An 18,159-nucleotide genomic window follows, 5' to 3' on the forward strand; every position below is an offset into this window, starting at 1 on the left:
CTATGGACTCGATGGGACAAGGTGCTACAGTGACCCTCTCTCTCTTCTTCATGATTCAGGAATTAGGAATCACAGGGTGCTGTGTTCTTCCCAAACCACCTGAGCCTTTGCTTTAGAGCTCAGGAAGTGTCACAGTGAGGCACTGAAATACCCAAAAGGTTACAGGAACTGCTGAGAAATTGAAGTTACACATTGTTGCCACTAAGATTTTTTTTAAGATTCTTCTTAGATTACAATGTGACCCATCATACTTCAAATATTTCTTTCCTCGAAATGCTTATAATTTTAATATAATGTTACTGATAAGACACCTGATTCTACAACTTCTTCTATACACAAAATATGCTCTGAAATAGTATTTTGCACTGGTCAGTATAAAACAGGAGCAAGAAACTGTATTTTATATGACAACACACGTTATTTTTTTCTTCATGCAATAACACAGCTAGATTCAGCCCATGGCTAATCTGCCTAATCTGCTTCTCTCTCCATCAGTTTCAAAGAGAACGAGGAGTGCTCTCAAAGAAGAAAAATGAAGATAAACTGGCTTCAGTGCTATTTGCATCTTCAGTAGTTGCAGGATGTGGAGGGATTATGAATAAGATGAAAGCCTCCAAAGAAGGAGAGTGCACCTTTCTCAGGACTTGTCAATGGCTCTTAGATACTTATTAAGTGGCACATTGTATTTCAAAACACAGAAGTTAATCTTATATTAAAAAAAAACAAACAGGAACAGCATCCAATTACACCTTCTGAACTTTCTGAACTTGTAACTGAACAGGTCTTGGCTTACAGTTTTAGAGGTGAGTTACAGGATCTGTACAAATAAAAATGAAAATCTTTTCCTGGTATTTTCATAGGAAAGAATGAGTTCCTGATTTCTAAAGCCAATAAGAAGATCTCACAGATCACTGTGAGACTTAGAAAGTTTAAGCTTTATAAATTCCTTCTTAAGACAAGCAGATTAGCCAGAAAAAATGGAGCCTAAGAATGCCCTTGGGTGAGACTTCAGCAACACAGAACAAGGTTCTGGAGGGTGGATGGTGGACACACTGCAGAGTGGGTGAAATATGGTTTAGAAAATAAAGCACCATTTCCTTTATATGATTCTTAATCTTCTCATGTCCTGGGTACATAGATGGTAAGAAGAAATTCTTCACTGTGAGAGTGGTGAGACACTGACACAGGCTGCCCAGGGATGTTGTAGCTGTCCCTCCCTGTAAGTGTTCAAGCCCAGAGTCTTTGAGAAACCTGGTCAAGTGACAGGTGGCACTGACCAGGGTGTTGAAACCAGGTGATCTTTAAGGTCCCTTTCATCCTAAACCATTCTATGATTTTGTGTTCCCCAGTTTCCTTGTGCTGAGAGGTATTTGGGCAAGGAGGTAACATAACATACCATGCTCCTGCAGCCCTACCACTTGGACATAGATAACTCCCCCAGCTCTATGCACCTATAGGCAGGTGCCTGTATCCTAAACTCCTGTTCTGTGTTCTGGTACAATGGCATCAGCAGTTAACTCATACACCAATGGTGTCCCCTCACCTGTCTGCAACCTGGGTACCCTATTTTCTAGTGGGAGGTGACCCTGTCCATGGCAGAGGGTTGGAACTAGATGGTTTTTAAGGTCCCTTCCAACCCAAACCAGTCTGTGATGCTGTGTTGGCTCTTTGTGAGCTGCAGTGCTACTTTGGTCCTGAAAGGAAAATGTGTTAATTGCTTTGTGGGTTTTTTTATTATTTCTGAACAGGAAACTAATATATTTTTCTCATGATTTGTAACTTTGATCAGAAATTGAGAATTCAGAATATGAAATCAAGTCAAACATTCCTGCTTGTTCATAGTTTTATTGAGAGTTCAGAGAAAAGCAGCATGCTATCAAGAAATAAGAGTGGGCTACGGCTAAAAATCAGAGGTTAAAAGACAGTTATGAAGAGTTAAATTGTATGCTGATCAATGTCACATGTTACACAAGAAGCAAATTTTCTGTCAAAGAATAAATATGATTCAAAATTATTTTTGACTGAAAATTTTCAATTAGATGGCACTTGAGGTCTTCAGAATACTTTGTTTTCAATCCTTTTTCTTCGGACCATAGGCTTTTTCCAGGCTGTCGGGTATCTTTAACCAAGATTCGATGAACAGTAAGATTTTTCTAGGAGTGAAACTGATGAGAGAAATACCAGATTAACCTTATGGATTTTTTTAGACAAAGTCACTGTGTGATAAATTCGTTGAAATTGCTCAGTACTTCTAATGTCTATGAGTAAAACTCATCTGGCACTCTCATGGGGGAAAGGAATTGCAGACTGAGCCATTCTTTGAAAGCCCAGCCAGCAGTGGAGCCAGTTACTAGAAGCAGACACTTCCAGTCCAAGCATTGCTCCCTGTGTACCATCCCAAGAAAATTTTTGAAATTTCTATACCCAACTACAGATTAAAATGTATATTAGAGACAGAAGTGGACAGAAGAATGCCAGAAACAATTAAACCCATTGTTTTTTTCATAATTGGGTATCTATAACTAGGTTGACTGCAAGAATACTAACTAAAGCACTGTTTTTACTAAACTTTCCAGCTGATTTTTCAGGCATATGACAAAGGAAAGAAGGTAATGCTAGAAGATGAGTCACATTCTTACATTTTGAAAGCAAGCAAGTATTCAGTCAGAGGCATGATTAGATAAAACTTTTCCTTTCTAATTGCATCCACGATCTTGCTGGCTACATAGTCTGGTTCATAAACAGGAAGCAGGCAGGTTCTGGTGAAACAAGAAACAAAGCATTATGAAATTATAAAACTTTACTTTTGAGATGTACAGTAACACAGAAATAATTTAATTAAATAACTTAAGAATTTTTCCCCATCGTCTCAAATAGTCTTGGAAAGAAGACTCCAGTCCTCTTTGTTCCTTCTGTTATGGAAATAAGTTTAAAACACAGTGGTGATATTAAGCATTTTAATGAGTACCTGTTTGTGCAAGCCCTGTTCAGACTCTTATGAACTTAATGCCCAAAGAGACTGTGGCAATGAAAAACTCCCAGATAATCCACTGTATGTGCTCTTCTGTGCATAAGAGTTTGTCCTCTTCACTCCTCCTCCTTTTCTACAGTAGATCTTGAGGTGACAGCCAAATAAACCAGGACCAGGGCTATTTCCAGATAGGGGAAAGGCTCTATTTAACATATGCTACTATAGGATTATGAAGGATGGAACCAGGAGCAGAGCACTGGAAGCCCAAGGCCACTGGGACTTCACTTACTGCAATGGCTGATCTTGTGCCAGCAGCTTCTACCAGCATTACAACAACATAGGGACTCACCAGATACTAACACCATGGCTGTTGCCACTCAGAGAAGCACAACACCTGCTAACACTGTTAATAATAGGTCACGGGTATCCTGAGAGCTGTAACTGTAATGACGGTGTCCATGGGACAGAGAACCTCCACAGTGCTCATCCTACTGACAAATGAGGTGGTTTTAAATATTGCCATGCATTCCAAACCATTCCTTGATGCCTTGGATTCCCATACGTCAAGAGGCAGAGGGCAAAAACACTGAACTGAAAAGCAATTCAGCCTTATAATGGTTAGAAACTGAATATGGGTTATCTAGTGGGTAGTGATTATTTTTTCACATATGAAATAGTATATGATCTAACTTTTACTTACTGGGATTTAAAGCCTCTAGCTAATTTAGTATTGACAAAATAAGGGCAAATTAATGTGGTTTTAATGCCACGTATTCCCGTATGATACAGCTCTGAATCCAAGGATTCCATCATTTCAATGATTGCAGCCTTACTTGCAGAGTAATCTGAAAAGGGAAGAAAGAAGAAATATCCAAAGTATGTCAAAACCACAACAATAAGTATTATATACAGCATGTAATGTTTTGTTATGCTACTTAAGCCCTGACAGTACTCAGTTATGTAATAAGCAGTCTTGTAATGAATATTTAAGGATGCTGTGCATGTTGATGATGGTAACTCTTACGGTTAATGGCTCTTTCCATGCTGTAAAATTGTGTAAGGGTAAGATTAATCCTTTCCAGAAGACTTTTTTTTAGTGCACTACAGGGATATACAGGAAGAAGAGCTTATTTAGCATTTTATGTACATTTCCAGATACTCATATACAAGCCATGCATTCTTTCAGTTTAAAATGTCTTCACCCTTTAATACATTTCTTACACTTCAGTAAGAACTATTTCTACTGGTGAAATCTAAATATTGAACTTACAAATGCTCTACACCCTATTATTCCTTATTTTGGTTTGCCCTGAAACTACTATACCGTTTTATTTGCCTGAGAATCTTGTCTAATTTTTATTGTTTGATGAATGTACAGAACTTCATCTTTGGAGTTAATAAAAATTTGGCCTCACAAATCCCAGTGCAATCTGATCTAAGGTAGGCCAGCTTTAGGTCCATATCTGGGGGTATGGACCAAATGACCTCCAGGGATTCCTTCCAACCCACAATATTCTACAGTTTTGCAACTGTAATAACCTTATTTTAATACAGGAACTTAAAAGTGGTTTCCCAAGGCTTTTTCAAATCTATGTGGAAATAGTTGTTGAGATATAAAAAAATCCAATTGCTAAAGGAGTAACTTCAAAAACTGGCATCACAGACAGCTTGTTGTTCTTCAGGGATTCACCCATAGTGGATGATGGAACCATACAACCTAAAAACACATAGGTAAGGTGTGAAAAGTTATGATGCATGGATGGGCAGGTCCACTCCCTAAAGCTTTGCAATTAGATGTTGAAAGCTGGATGTGACCTATTATCAGAACTGAGTTTGATCCAACAATAGCAGGTGGCAAATAAGTATTACAGTAACAGCATCAATCAGCAGAATTACACCGAAGTTCACATTCTCAGAGGACCACTAAGAGATGTAATAAAAGTGTCAGAGAGGCTTGAGAAGAGATTGGGCAGCAAATTCAGGCTGATGAAAGTCAGAACCGTAGCAGACAGCTCTCCTGAGAGAAACAGCTGAGATTATAGAGCTTGGAATACAGTTAGTTCAAATTAGTTTTAATGAAAATTCTGCCAAAATGCCTTCTGGATAGGATAATCACCTTCCAACTAAATGTGTAACTCCAGGTATAATCCATGTACGTCTCCTGACTCTGAACATTCATCTGCAGAAAATCTGTACACAGGGCTCCCTCCCACTGCTGAGGTAGCAGCTGTATTGTCCTCCTGTGGTTGTAAGACAGGCTGCAGACACTAAAATTTGCACTAAAATCTCCCTGTGCCACTGAGGCAACCCGGCACCATCATCCATCCCCTTAGATACACCCCCACCAGTTGTACTTATGGGCTCTTCCTGAGTGTTCAGTATGTCAGGATGAGCTGCTTAAGCCAAGAGATCTCCAAGAAAAGTTACTAGCATGTAATTTGTAAGGGTGTTTGAAGACACTAACCTGTCACTCTGTAGGTTCCCCAGAGTCCTGCTGAGCTGGCTGTGTTAACCAGGTGCCCACGGTTAGCAGCAATCATGGCTGGAAGAAAGGCCTTCAAAGTCTAAAGGACACATATATAAAAAAAACCACACCAACCTTCTTTATCTTATAGACATGCCAAAAGTGTTGCATTCCAAATCAGGCTTTACAAACCAGTTTTCTTTCTGTGGCTTTCAATATAGGAGATTCTGACTGGAGTCCCTGTCTCTGTAAGGCTTTATAAATGAGTGACAGCATTTCCTTGACTGGCTGCCCTCCCTCTGAAGGTCTGTCAGCTTTAAAACACAGAAAGCAGCACAGTGTTTATTTTCTCTGCCTCCTGTTACTCGTGGTTTGAGTGCTGTGACTACTGCCAAAGATTCGGTACACAAGAGGGAGCTAGAAGGCAACGCATCAAGGGGAGCTCAGCTGACTGCAGGCCATGTTTTGTTACAAACCTGACTGCTTGACAACTCCAAGCCCCCCACCACCACTATGGGTGGTATTGACTATATAATAAAGATGATAGTGTTTTATGAGGGGGAAGAAAAGAAAAAAGGCAAGAGAAGTAACAAAATGTTTGAGATGTGCTTCAAAGTCTAGTCAGCTCCAGATGTGTGTGCCTGGTATATGTGTTTTTGGTTTAAGGCCCACAGTCACTCTCCTAGGTCTCTTAAGACCTGCTAGAAAAAACACCTCCCTCTGCCTCAAGTATTTGGAAGAATGATGAAGTACCTCTGTGGACTGGGAAATGATCAGAGGACTTCTATCTGCAATGATTTTCTGGTGAGAAATGCCATTTAGAGAGGCATTTGCAATAATGCTACATTTTTCCCTGATGCAGACTGGTCACTCAGGTGTATAATTGACAAACCTTAGGGTAATAGAAACACTTCCTCACACCAGAAACTCCTAAACATCAACTGAGATGCCAAATAATAGAAAATTCCCTCAGAGGTAAGAAACCAAAGCCAAGATAATACAAACTCTCTAGACTATTTTATTATGTATATTAAGCAGGTGGCGACAATGAATGAAAGCACAACCTGAAGACTGACACCAACACCTGCAGCATGGCTGTGCCTCTTCTAATGCTGCAAGTCAATGAGACAACATCCTCTGAAGCTATCAAGCATCAGGAGTGGCAAGATCTTGTGCCATCAGATCAGCACCAATTTCAGCCACAGCTGATGGAGCATGTGTCACGACACAGTTACACAAGCTTTTGATTTACCAAAGTGCCCAGGCAGGTTTGTGTTAACATTACTGGGACATAATGGGGAGACTGTCAATTTGGTGTGCCTCCAATTTAAGAAGATTAAAAATTCAAGGCCCTACACATCCTTATTGGCATTTGGGTTCCCCTGGTAGATGCCACCGTGGGGATTTTCACACTAAAAGTCTCAGTCACTCAGGAGGGAAAGGAATACATTACCCAGACTTGAGAGAAGAAGTTGACACTTAGAGTCTTCTCAAAATCTGCATCTGCAGTGTCCAAGAACTTTTTTCCACGCAGAATGCCAGCATTATTGATCAGAATAGTAACATCCCCAACTTCTTTTTTAACCTGAATTTAAAAGGAAAAAAAAAAAAAAAGGATTAACAGAAAGCCTTAGAAGTTATCCTTGCCTCTTGTGCTTCATTTATGAAAATGATTTGTGATATTTGCAATTATTTTGGAATGTAAGTACACAAGAACACAAGAGTACACAAGTACACAGGAACTGTTGAACTGCATCATATAAAAGGTCTATCTAACCCTGTAGCCTCTGTTTCATGGTGGAAAGCAGTGAAAAAATAACAAGGTCATTGTCTCCTCCAGTGTAATCCTCAGCTTTCCACACTTTGCAGCTTAGGATCTTCCTGGCAGAGATAAGGTACCCATACATTTGCATTTAATATAGTCTCATTATTTTTTTTTCCACCCAAGAATTTGTCTAATTACCTCTCAACTCCAGAATACTTTTGGTTCCCACAGGAACCTAAGGTAATGAGTTACAAAGTTTTAGTGTGCACTGTGAGCATGCTTCAATTGCAACCTGGACATTTCTTGTCACCTGTTACTGGTATTGTGAGAATCTGTATTCCTCAGATGACCTTGTTCAGCCCCTTTTCCAGATCATTTCTACCAAATGGGAAAGAATTCAATGCAGATTCCTAGGGGATGCTAATCTTTTGAGTACAGAAGCATATGCCATGAAATAGATTAAATAAAAAAAATTGCTTGGATAGAAGGCCAAAATCATCATTAACTTTATTTCAGTTTGTTATAAAAAGATTTTATTTCATGATTTGCATTTATATCAAAGCAGATGGCCAAGATTGACTTATAATATTAAGAATCAGGCTCACTGCAGAGATTTCTGTGCTAGAGGATTTACTGATGTCTCAAAAACCATAGAGTAATTACAAAAACATGAAAGCCACAGGTTTGCTGCTGTCTGGTAATTTGGAAATAGAATGCTTGGAGCTGATGCCCCAACACTTGACCTATCTCTGGGTCCCCCAGGGCACCCTAAGTGTTCAGCAAAGACTTTTTTCATACTCCTCGTAGACAAGCAGAGCTCACATTCTAGCACCCCTCCACCTGTACAAGTAAATGCAAATCTAGACACTGGTGACTATGGCAGGATTGTCCATCTCTTCTTCTATGAGATGTATGTACACTTTCTCCCTACTTGTACCTTTCAGTCACTGCATTGATCCATATGACACAATAGCAGCATTTTTCTTAAACTGGCTTAATTTGAACTTACTACCTAAAAAAAACCCATTGGAAACCTGATTTCCATTTACAAGATATCAATCTGATTATTCTCCATTATGTATTTTCCAGATGTCTATTAGTTCTTTTCTTTATTATCATTTCCAACAATTTTCTGTAGGGCAGGTATATAGTTTTTGTTGTCCTCTTAAATGCTCTTTAGGACTGGCATATTTGCTACTCCTCATTCCTCGGACACATGTACTCTACCCTCATATCTCTACCTTTTGAGATCCATATCTGATTTCCTTGGAATTCTCAGGTGAACACTCCCTGATCCTGGAAGTCAGTGGCTAATTACTTAACCAGTTTACTCTATACCTTCTCCTTTAGGAACTTTATTGATCTGATTTGCTTTCTAGAAAAGAAGTTTCCATTATGGCAAAGTACTTAAGTTTTTCTGCAGTTAATATACCAAATAAAAGCAATCAATTTAAATTTTCTGCTATTTCTCTATCTTCTGTGTCCAAGCTCAAAAATTTTCCTTTTACCAATCAAAAAGTTGCAGTTATTTCCAAGAGCAAAAGATACTCCTGGCTGAAAAACTCTAAACAAATCTAAAATCTAAATTTTGATCTAAAAAAAATTTGGGCTCCACCATTCGACTCATGCAAAAACTAACAGAAATATTGTATTGTTAACAGTAATTTAATAACTCACCAGAATTTCTGAATTTGAGTTTCTGCTTGTAGCTCAGTCTGTGCACTTCAGAATACTCTCTGCTAATATGGGCACAGTATATTTTTCAGGCTGGAGCCCTGTGGCTGGTTTGGTTATATGTGTTTTGTGATGGATTACAGTACACAGAACAAACATTTTGGGACTCTACTACACTGAGAACAAATAATTTCAAAATGTCCAGTATCAATAGGAAAGTCTAACAAGTTACAAATCATAAAATAATCATTTTGATGCACATCTTTGTGAGAAACATTCTTTATGGCAACAGGGATTAAAAAAATTTATTTTTTAAAGACAGCTGATGTTTGTAAATTCTACAGTGATTTTTTTCTTGCAAAAAGAGAATTCTGTAAGAATTGCAGCTTGATTTATGGTAGCATTGCAATTAAAGAACAAGTCTTACATCTGAAGTACTGATCACAAGTTGCTCAGACTGATTTTTCATCTTGCTGGGAAGTGGTAAGAGATATTAAGACTGTTGGAATCACTGTCATTCCTACTCCAAAACTGCTGAAGTTGTAAACAATGTCTCACAGTGAGGATCACATCACCTCTACTGCCCAAGTAATTGGCAAAAATCATCCTCCTTAAACACTGTGATGGGTTAATATGGAATACTCAACAATAACTTAATGTCCCAGATGGATTTTTTAACCGTGTGCTGTTAGCTGGCTGTGCCCCAGATGCTGATAATAAGTACAGGAAAATAATAACTTGCCAATTACAAGCATGAGAATTGAACTTCCAGGTAGTTACAGATCCTAAACCCAACTTACCTCCGAAGTGCTTTTCATCAGGAACATTTCTTGAGGAAAAAAAATTATGTCAAACTTTTATAGCTGTGTTAAGAAAGAATTAATCTATTTTGGTTAAAGTTAAGAATAAGAACAACAAAACAAAAAACCCCTCTGACAACTCCTAGAGAATTAATGTTACATTTCCAGGCTATTAAAAAAAAATCTTTCAACATTCGTATGACAGGAAATATTTTGGCTAATTTTTCTGATTTATGCCTGTGGATATAGAAGGTTAAGGGTGTGACTTCAGAGTCATGTACAGAAGTACATAGACTGAGAATTTAACAAAAGAAGAATTTATCCTTTGATAAAGGTAGAGTGGGTACCTGGACTGTTAGTGAGGTTATACTGGGAAATTCTTTCAGACAGTACATAGTTAAAGGACAGCTAAAAATTGATAATGTTAATTTAAAGTACATTTTCTGTATTCTAACAACAGAAAAAAAATTTAGAAAGCATAGGAAAACACAGCAGAAGAATCTCATTTAAAATGGAGTCTTTCTCTTCTTCATTTTCCAGCTGGATTGATCAAAAGAAACTGAAAATGTATCATAAATTGGACTGATGACCACCCATGTCCTGATGATATATCTGAAATCATTACACCCCACATCACCCTTACAGAACTACAGTTTTCTAAAGAAATGGACAATGGAACCTCCCCTTATAATTTCCACTATATGTGGTTTTTTTCCTTAATATCTTAAAGAATTTTTTTAAGCCTAAACAAGCCAATACATTGGCCTAACCTCTACCATGCTCAGTCCAAAAGAAGTTACCATCTCACAATGAAAACTGGAATGGATAAATCTTGACAGAACAAACACAGTAATTTTGTTGTAAACGTAGCCAAAGTTTCACTAAGAAGCTACTTGTCAAGGAAAGAAAATCATTGCCCTTCATGATTACTTCCCGTTAGTGATCAGCACTTTAAAAAACTTTTTCAGCAGGGTACACTATTAAAAAGAAGCAATGAAATTCGAAGCAACAAGCCAGATCAGAAGCTGTATCTTACCTTGTCTGCCTGTTCATAGACCTGCTCCCTGTTGCTGCAGTCACAATGGTAGGTAAAAACTCGTTTAGCTCCATATTTTTTGGCTAATGCACTTGTTTCTTCGTTGTTTTTATCATCAATGTCCCAAAGAACCAAGGTTGCTTCCAAAGGAGCAAACTTTAAGGCGATCTGCCTTCCAATCCCATTTCCGGAGCCAGTAATAAGTACTATTTCTCCAGCAAACTTTTTTTTGCATGGACAGATAAGTGAGAATAAATTCTTAAAAAATAAAGAAATTAATACTTTCAGGAACTTCAGCGTATTCAGGATGAAGTTGAACATATTTTTTCAGGCACAAATATGGCTTGTCTGTTGGACAACCCCCAAAATACAATGTTACTGGCCTAAGATCCCACGGAGATTTTGCCTAAAAAATAAAATAAAAGAATAATAATAACAATAATAAATATATGTATACTTTCAAGCAGCTATTTATTTCACATTGCTCTTTAGTGCAGGAAGAAAACCCGAGAGTCCCATGTCTTGGGTTTCATCTAGTTCCAACCCACTGTAATGAGCAGAGACACCTTCCACTTGACCAGGCTTTTAAAATGCATTACAACAGACCTTGTGAACGCTGCCAGCTTCTTACCAGTAGGATTAAAGTAGTACCTTCAATTAGATCCCACACACCCACTACTTCGCTCCATTTCTCAGCTTCCATCTAGGTTGCTACAAAGATTTAGCAATTAAACATTGATACTGTGGCCATGGCTATGAACTTTGTGTTCATCTCAAGGTGACATTACTTGAACGAAAAAGCACGGAAAACACCGAAGCCTTCCAAAATAAGGTGCCCTCCTTGGCATGGCATGTGTTGTTTCAGAGCAGCAGGCAGTAGGAGCCTACCAATTCTCCAATGTTAAATAGCTGAAGTCACACAACATTATTTTATGTGTGAGCAAAACACCAACTACACATGAAGACACGGCGTGGCGAGTTATGAACCCTGATTTTCATCCTGTATATCATTTCCTTAACAGTAATTCAGATGGCAACCACAAAGCTCAACAGCAGAATCCACCCATCGCCGTCCCGCCGGACCCGTCCCTCTGCGTCCTGCCCCCTCTGCCGGCCTCGGACAGCCGGGATGAGCCCCCGCTGGGATGAGCTCCGTCCCCTGCTGCCTTCGCCCTCCCCCCATCTCCCTCCGGCCCTGCCCCAGCAGGGATGACTGTCCCATCCCGGTGCCATCGCGTTGCGCGGCCACCTCCCAGCCATCCTCCGGAGGGTCCCCCTGTGCTCACCGCTGGCTGCCCCGCACCGCTCTGACTGCCCCGCACCGTCCAGGGGTGGTTTTACCCGGCCCGGTCCGGCCCTGCCCATCGTGGACCAGGGGGCGGTCCTGCCCGGCCCAGCCCTGTCCGTCGGGGCTCAGGATGTGGTCCGGCCCGGGCGTGACGTGCCCACCGCAGCCCCCGGTCCGGCACCGTCCTTCCCCGGCACTGTCTGCCCCCGGGGTTTTGGGTCGGTGCGGGGGCGCAGGCAGCCCGGGGGGGGGATCTGCACGGTGCTGACTTGGTGCTCCTGGGCCCCACCTGCCCCAAGCCAGCTGGGGGGGCATCTTTAGGCAGGTATCTTGCTCAGGACTTGAACGACCTGGAAAACAAATGCTCTTCCCTTCCTCTGCGGCTCCTTTTGTTGTACTTAAGAAATTAAATGCTTCTTACTTCATGTTGTAAATTACAGTTCTCCCAGCTTGCCCACTTGCTGGAATGGGAATAAACCAGGAGAAGGTGATCATAAATTCAAGTTGTGTGTCAGGGGAGATTTAGGTCGGGTATCAGGAGAAGCTTCTTCACAGAAAGGGTTGTCAAGCACTGGAACGGGCTCCCCAGGGAGGTGGTTGAGTCACCATCCTTGAATGTGTTTAAAATCTCCTGGATGATGTGCCTGGGGACATGGTTTAGTGGTGGGTGGTCAGGAACAGGGTAATAGGGTTAGAGTGAGGTTAGACTCGATGATCTCAAAGGTCTTTTCCATCCTGAGCAATTCTATGAAATCTGTAAATGTCTCCCTATAAAACACTAAACCTGATTACCATTGTTTCATCTTTTTAAAATAAGAACCGTGGTTCTTCTGTTCTCCATACATACATTATCCAGCTTTAGTACCACATTCCCTGACCCACTGTTGTGTCAGTATCTTCTGTTCAAGATTGAATAGAACCCTGCTTGGGCCTGTAAGGATGTGTTGGTCCTGCTGTATTCTCTCCTGGTCTTGATCACAGTGATATCTTCTACATACTGTTGATGTAAAAAGGCAAATGAAGCAAGCACTGTTTATTTGCTGTACTTAGAATTTTCACTAAGTGATATTAAAGGTCTTGTCATGCTTATTGGCAAGTTAGAGAAGGAAAGAATTTGAATAAAGTCATGGTGCACTCTGGTCCACACATTGTTAATGCAATTCAGATTACAGTTTATGGGGAATCACAGAGCTACAGAATGCTTTGGGTTGGAAGGGACTTTAAAGACCACCTAGTCCAAAACCCATTGTAATGGGCAGGAGCACCTCCCACTAGACAAGAGGACAACGGGAAATGGTTTAAAAACTTGAAGAGGGGAGATTTAGGTTAGATATTAGTAAGAAATTCTTTCCTGTGAGGGTGGTGAGACACTGGCACAAGTTACTCAGGGAAGTTGTGGCTGCCCCCTCCCTGGAAGTGTTCAAAGCCAGGCTGGATGGGCCTTTGAACAACCTGGTCAAGTGGGAGGTGTGGGCAAGGACACCTAGTTGAAACTAGGTGATCTCTAAGGTCACCCTAGGTTTAACCCTAGCTAGGGTCTAGACCCCTTCTAGTCCCTCCCCAGCTTTTCTGTAGGCCATCTTCAGGTACTAGGAAGCTGCTATCAGGTCTCCCTGGAGACTTCTCATTTCCTGGCTTTCGAAAAACCCCAACTCTCTCAGCCTGCCCTCATAGGAAAGGTGCTCCTACCCTCTCTTCATCTACATGTCCTCCTCTGGACTCACCTAAACAGCTCCATGTCCTTCTTGTGTTGCAGACTCCAGAACTGAACACAGTGCTCCAAGTAGGGTCTCACAAGAGTGGAGCAGACCTGCTGATCACACTTGTTTTCATAGAATCATTCAGACTTGAAAAGACCTGTAAGATCATCCAGTCCAACCTTTAACCTAACTCTACTAACATAGCTCTGCCAGCCCACTGCCAACCCATGTCCCTAAGCACTGTATCTATACAATTTTCAAACACATTCAGGGATGGTGATTCAACCATTTCCTTAGGCAGCCTGTTCCAGTGCTTAATAACCCTTTCAGTGAAGAATTTTTCCTATATCCAATCTAAACCTCCCCTGGTACAACTTGAGACCATTTTCTCTTGTCCTATCACTTTTTACTTGGGAGAAGAGACTAACACCACCTGGCTACAACCTCCTTTAGGTCGATGTAGAGAGTGATAAGCTGTCCTCTCAGCCGTCTATTCTTCGGACTGAACAACCTCATTTCCTTTGGACACTCCTCATAAGACCTGTGCTCTAGAGCCCTCAATAGCTTTGTTGCACTTCTTTGGACCTGCTCCAACACCTCCATGTCTTTCCTGTATTGAGTTGCCCCAAAACTGATCACAATACTCGAGGTGAGGCCTTAGCAGTGCCAAATAAAGGAAGAAAATCACTTCTCTAGTCCTGCTTGTCACACTGTTTCTGATAGAAGCCAGGATGTCTTTGGCCTTCTTGGCCACCTGGGCACACTGATGGCTCATATTCAGCTGACTGTTGATCAACCCCCCCAGGTCCTTTCTGCCTGGCAGCTTTCTGACTGTACCATACTCCTGTATGCTACATGTAGCACATGCCTGTAGCATTGCATGGGGTTGTTGGAGCCCAAATGCAGGACTCAACCCTTATTTTTGTTGAAGCTCATACAATTGGCATCAGCCCATTGATCCAGCCTGTCCAGGACCCTCTGTAGAAGCCTTCTACCCTCAGGCAGACCAATACTTCCACCCAACTTGGTGTTGTTTGCAGCCTTACTGAGAGTCCACTCAATCTGCTCTTCAAGATCACTGATAAAAATATTGGACAGGAGTGGTCCCAGTGCTGAGCCCTGAGGAACACTGCATGTGACTGGCTGCCAGCTGGACTGAACTCAGTTCATCACCATTCTTTGAGCCCAGCCATCCAGCCAGTATTTGACCTAGCAGGAGTGTATGCCCATACAAGACTTGGATGACCAGTTTTTCATGAGGATGTTGTGGGGAACAGTGTCAAAGGCTTTGCTGAAGTCCAGGAAAATCTGTCATCCACTGAATGTGTCACCTTGTTACAGAATAAGATCAGATTCATCAAGCAAGACCTTCCTTTCATGAACCCATGCTGACTGGGCCTGATTTGCTGGTTGTCCAATGGTGCATAATGGAACTCAGGATATTCTGTTCCATAATCTTTTTTGGCACAGTGGTCAGGCTGACAGGTCTGTAATTCCCTGGATCATCCCTCTGGTCCTCGAAGATGGGCATCACATTTGGCAGCCTCCAGTCCACTGATTATCCAGGATTGCTGACAAAGGATGGTCAGTGGTTTGATGAGCACATCCGGCAACTCACTCAGCACCCTGGGGTGTAACCCATCCAGCCCCACAGACACCTGTGTAAGTAGATGATGTAACAGGTCACTAACCATTTCCTCTTGGATTATGGAGGTCTTATGTTGTTTCCTGTCCCTGTCTTCCATGTCAGGGTGCTGGGTACCCAGGGCATTGGTCCCATTGTTAAAGACTGAGGCAAAGAAGTACATCTGCCTTTCCTTATCTTTGGTAACTACATTGTCCCCCTGCATCCAATAAATGATGAAGATTCTCCCTAGTCTTCTTTTTGCTGGGAATATATTTATAGAAATGTTTCTTGTTATCTTTCACTGCAGTGGCCAAAATGAATTCTAGTTGGACTTTGGCCACTCTAATATTCTTTGGGGTGTGTTTAGAGCACACTGGTGTGGCTTGAGCATTTGCTGGTGAAGAGTGAAGCAAAAAAGTCATCTAGTACCTCAGCCTTCTCCATATCCTGCATGAGCAAGTCTCTCATGTCTTTTCAGAGAGGGCCCAAATTTTCTCTAGTCTTCCTTTCATCACTGATATACCTGTAGAAGCTTTTCTTTTAACACTTTAATTCTGTAAGGGCTTTAACTTTCCTAACCTCATCCCTGACTTCTTGGACAACTTCTTTGGACTTCTTCTAGGATACCTGTCTTTGCTGCCACCTTCTGTAGACTTTCTTCATACATCTAAATGTGTCCAGGAGCTCCTTGTTCATCCATACAGGCTTCCTGGTTTTTTTGCCTGACTTCCTCTTCATTGCATCACTCCTGAGCTTAGAGAAGGTGATCCTTCTCATTACCAGCTTTCTTGGTCTCCTTTCCCCTCTGGGGCTTTATTCCATGGTGCTCTACCAAGCAGGTTCACTCTGCTGAAGCCCAGGGTATTGAGCTTGATGTGTGCCCTCCTCACTGCCCTAAGGATCTTGAACTCCACCCTCACATGGGCACTGCAGCCAAAGCTGCCCTCGAGCTTCACATACCCCACCTCCTTTTTAGTGAGAACAAGTTCAAGCATAGCAACTCTCCTTGTTGCCTTGTCTATCACTTGGAGAAGGAAATTGTCATCTATGCATTCCAGGACCCTCCTGGATTGTTTATGCCCTGCTCTGTTGTCCCTCCAACAGATGCTGAGGTAGTTGAAGTCTCATATGAGGACCAGGGTTTGTGAATGTGAGGATGCTCCTATCTATCTATAAAGTGCTTCATCCACTTGGTCTTCCTGGTCAGGTGGGCTGTAACAGACCCCCCCATTATAATGTCCCCTGTCCTTGCTTTCCCTTCAACCCTGACTCTTAAACTCTCAGTCTGGTCCTCATCCATCCCCAGGCAGAGCTCTGTATTCTCCAGTTTGTCACCGATACAGGGGGGGCAGCTCCTCCTCATTTGCACAGCTTGTCCTTCCCAAAGAACCTGTAACCTTCCGTTCCAACAGTCCAGTCATAGGAGTCATCCCACCATGTGTCCATGATGCCAGTAAGATCAGCGCTCTGCAGGCACATTTATGTCTCTAACTCCTCTTGTTTATTCCCCTCCTTGCCATAGAGGCATTTCAGCTGGGACTCTGCTGAAGCTGACTTACTGCCTGGAGTGGCTGGAATTCCTTTGAGGTATTTCACCCATGCTTCCCTGTTTGGTCCTATTACCTCAGGAGGCCCTAACTCATCTATGTAAGACTTCAGGTGTGCTGCTCTGTGTCCAGCACATCTCTGATTAAGAGGCTGAGGGCTCTTGCCCATCCTTCTAGCCTTGATGTATCATACCACAGCTTGTCACAGGGAAGCCTGTTATTATCACCCACTCTTTCAAATCTAGTTTAAAATTGTCAGTGAGCCCTGGAGGCTTCTGAGCAAAGATCCACTTCCCCCGCTGAGAAAGGTGAATTAAAAGCAAGGTGCAATCAATGGAAAATAGGTGGGTAAGATACCTGCAACCATCTTACGCTGTAATGAATAATTACATGGCAGAAGTGGCAGGACCACAAGACAGTTCAGGTGAAATGATTCAGTAGTGCTTTTCTGGTTATGAAACAAACCAGAGGAGACCAACAACATTTCAAGGTAAACCACAACAGTGAGGAATGATGCAAGTTGCAAAATAACAGGAGGAGCCTGTTTCCAAAACACGTGTCTATGCAAATATGTAAATACATAGCTTCCATGTTCCTACAATGAACTGAAGTAATCAGCAACTGGCTATCCTTCCAGAAGTAGTCAAGATGACAATGACAGTTCATGATTTAGATACCTCAAGTCAAGGTTTTGGTGTGGTAGTGGAGGGTTACAGCTCATTACTGGCTTTTGATAGAGGGGGGATGTGGTAAGTGACAGGAGACTTTGGGGATGCACAGGGATTTTAGGAGAGGTTGCATTCTGCTCACAAGATAGATTTGATAGTGCTTTTAAAGATTTGTTTAGCATTTGGAGATCATGTGTAGGTGTGTCTTTTTCCAATTTTATCCCTGTGTTTCAAAATGTTGAATTTTGTTGTCAAAGAGAAACTTACCTGGCTGCTGAATGCATAGTAAGTAGTCTCTAGACCTAAACTTATCTTCCTCTGCACTGAACTTCAGATGGCTTGAACCAAAAACTCCACAAGTGATAGTGAAAGAAGAGAAATAAAATTGTCTACAGTGTTTGACTTGCATTAAAAAATTAATTCTATAGCCAGAGAAGCCATTCACACACATGAGACACATGGGAGGTTACTATTGATCTTACAAACCTTCAGATGGCTGGTCTCAATTTTAATTATAACAAAGCTATTAAATATATGAAAAAGGAAAAATGGACATATCGATCAATTTAAAAGTTAAGGGTACCCCACTAAAGAGCAAAAATTACCTCATAGCTGAGAA

At 41.5% G+C, this 18,159-nt stretch overlaps 1 protein-coding gene across 1 annotated transcript; it reads right to left on the bottom strand.

Moving 5' to 3' along the window:
• Positions 1 to 2,071: 2,071 nt before the first annotated feature.
• LOC103533788 (epidermal retinol dehydrogenase 2-like) lies at positions 2,072 to 11,031 on the bottom strand. The gene is made up of 6 exons (XM_008499688.2): positions 10,711 to 11,031; positions 6,889 to 7,020; positions 5,436 to 5,535; positions 3,672 to 3,816; positions 2,640 to 2,759; positions 2,072 to 2,165 (listed from the first exon to the last, which is right to left on the bottom strand). The coding sequence occupies exons 1-6, from the start codon at positions 11,029 to 11,031 to the stop codon at positions 2,072 to 2,074; spliced, it is 912 nt and encodes a 303-aa protein (XP_008497910.2).
• Between the last annotated feature and the right edge of the window lie 7,128 nt (positions 11,032 to 18,159).

Source organism: Calypte anna, chromosome 2, assembly GCF_003957555.1.
Source record: "Calypte anna isolate BGI_N300 chromosome 2, bCalAnn1_v1.p, whole genome shotgun sequence".
NCBI classification, from domain to species: Eukaryota; Metazoa; Chordata; class Aves; order Apodiformes; family Trochilidae; genus Calypte; species Calypte anna.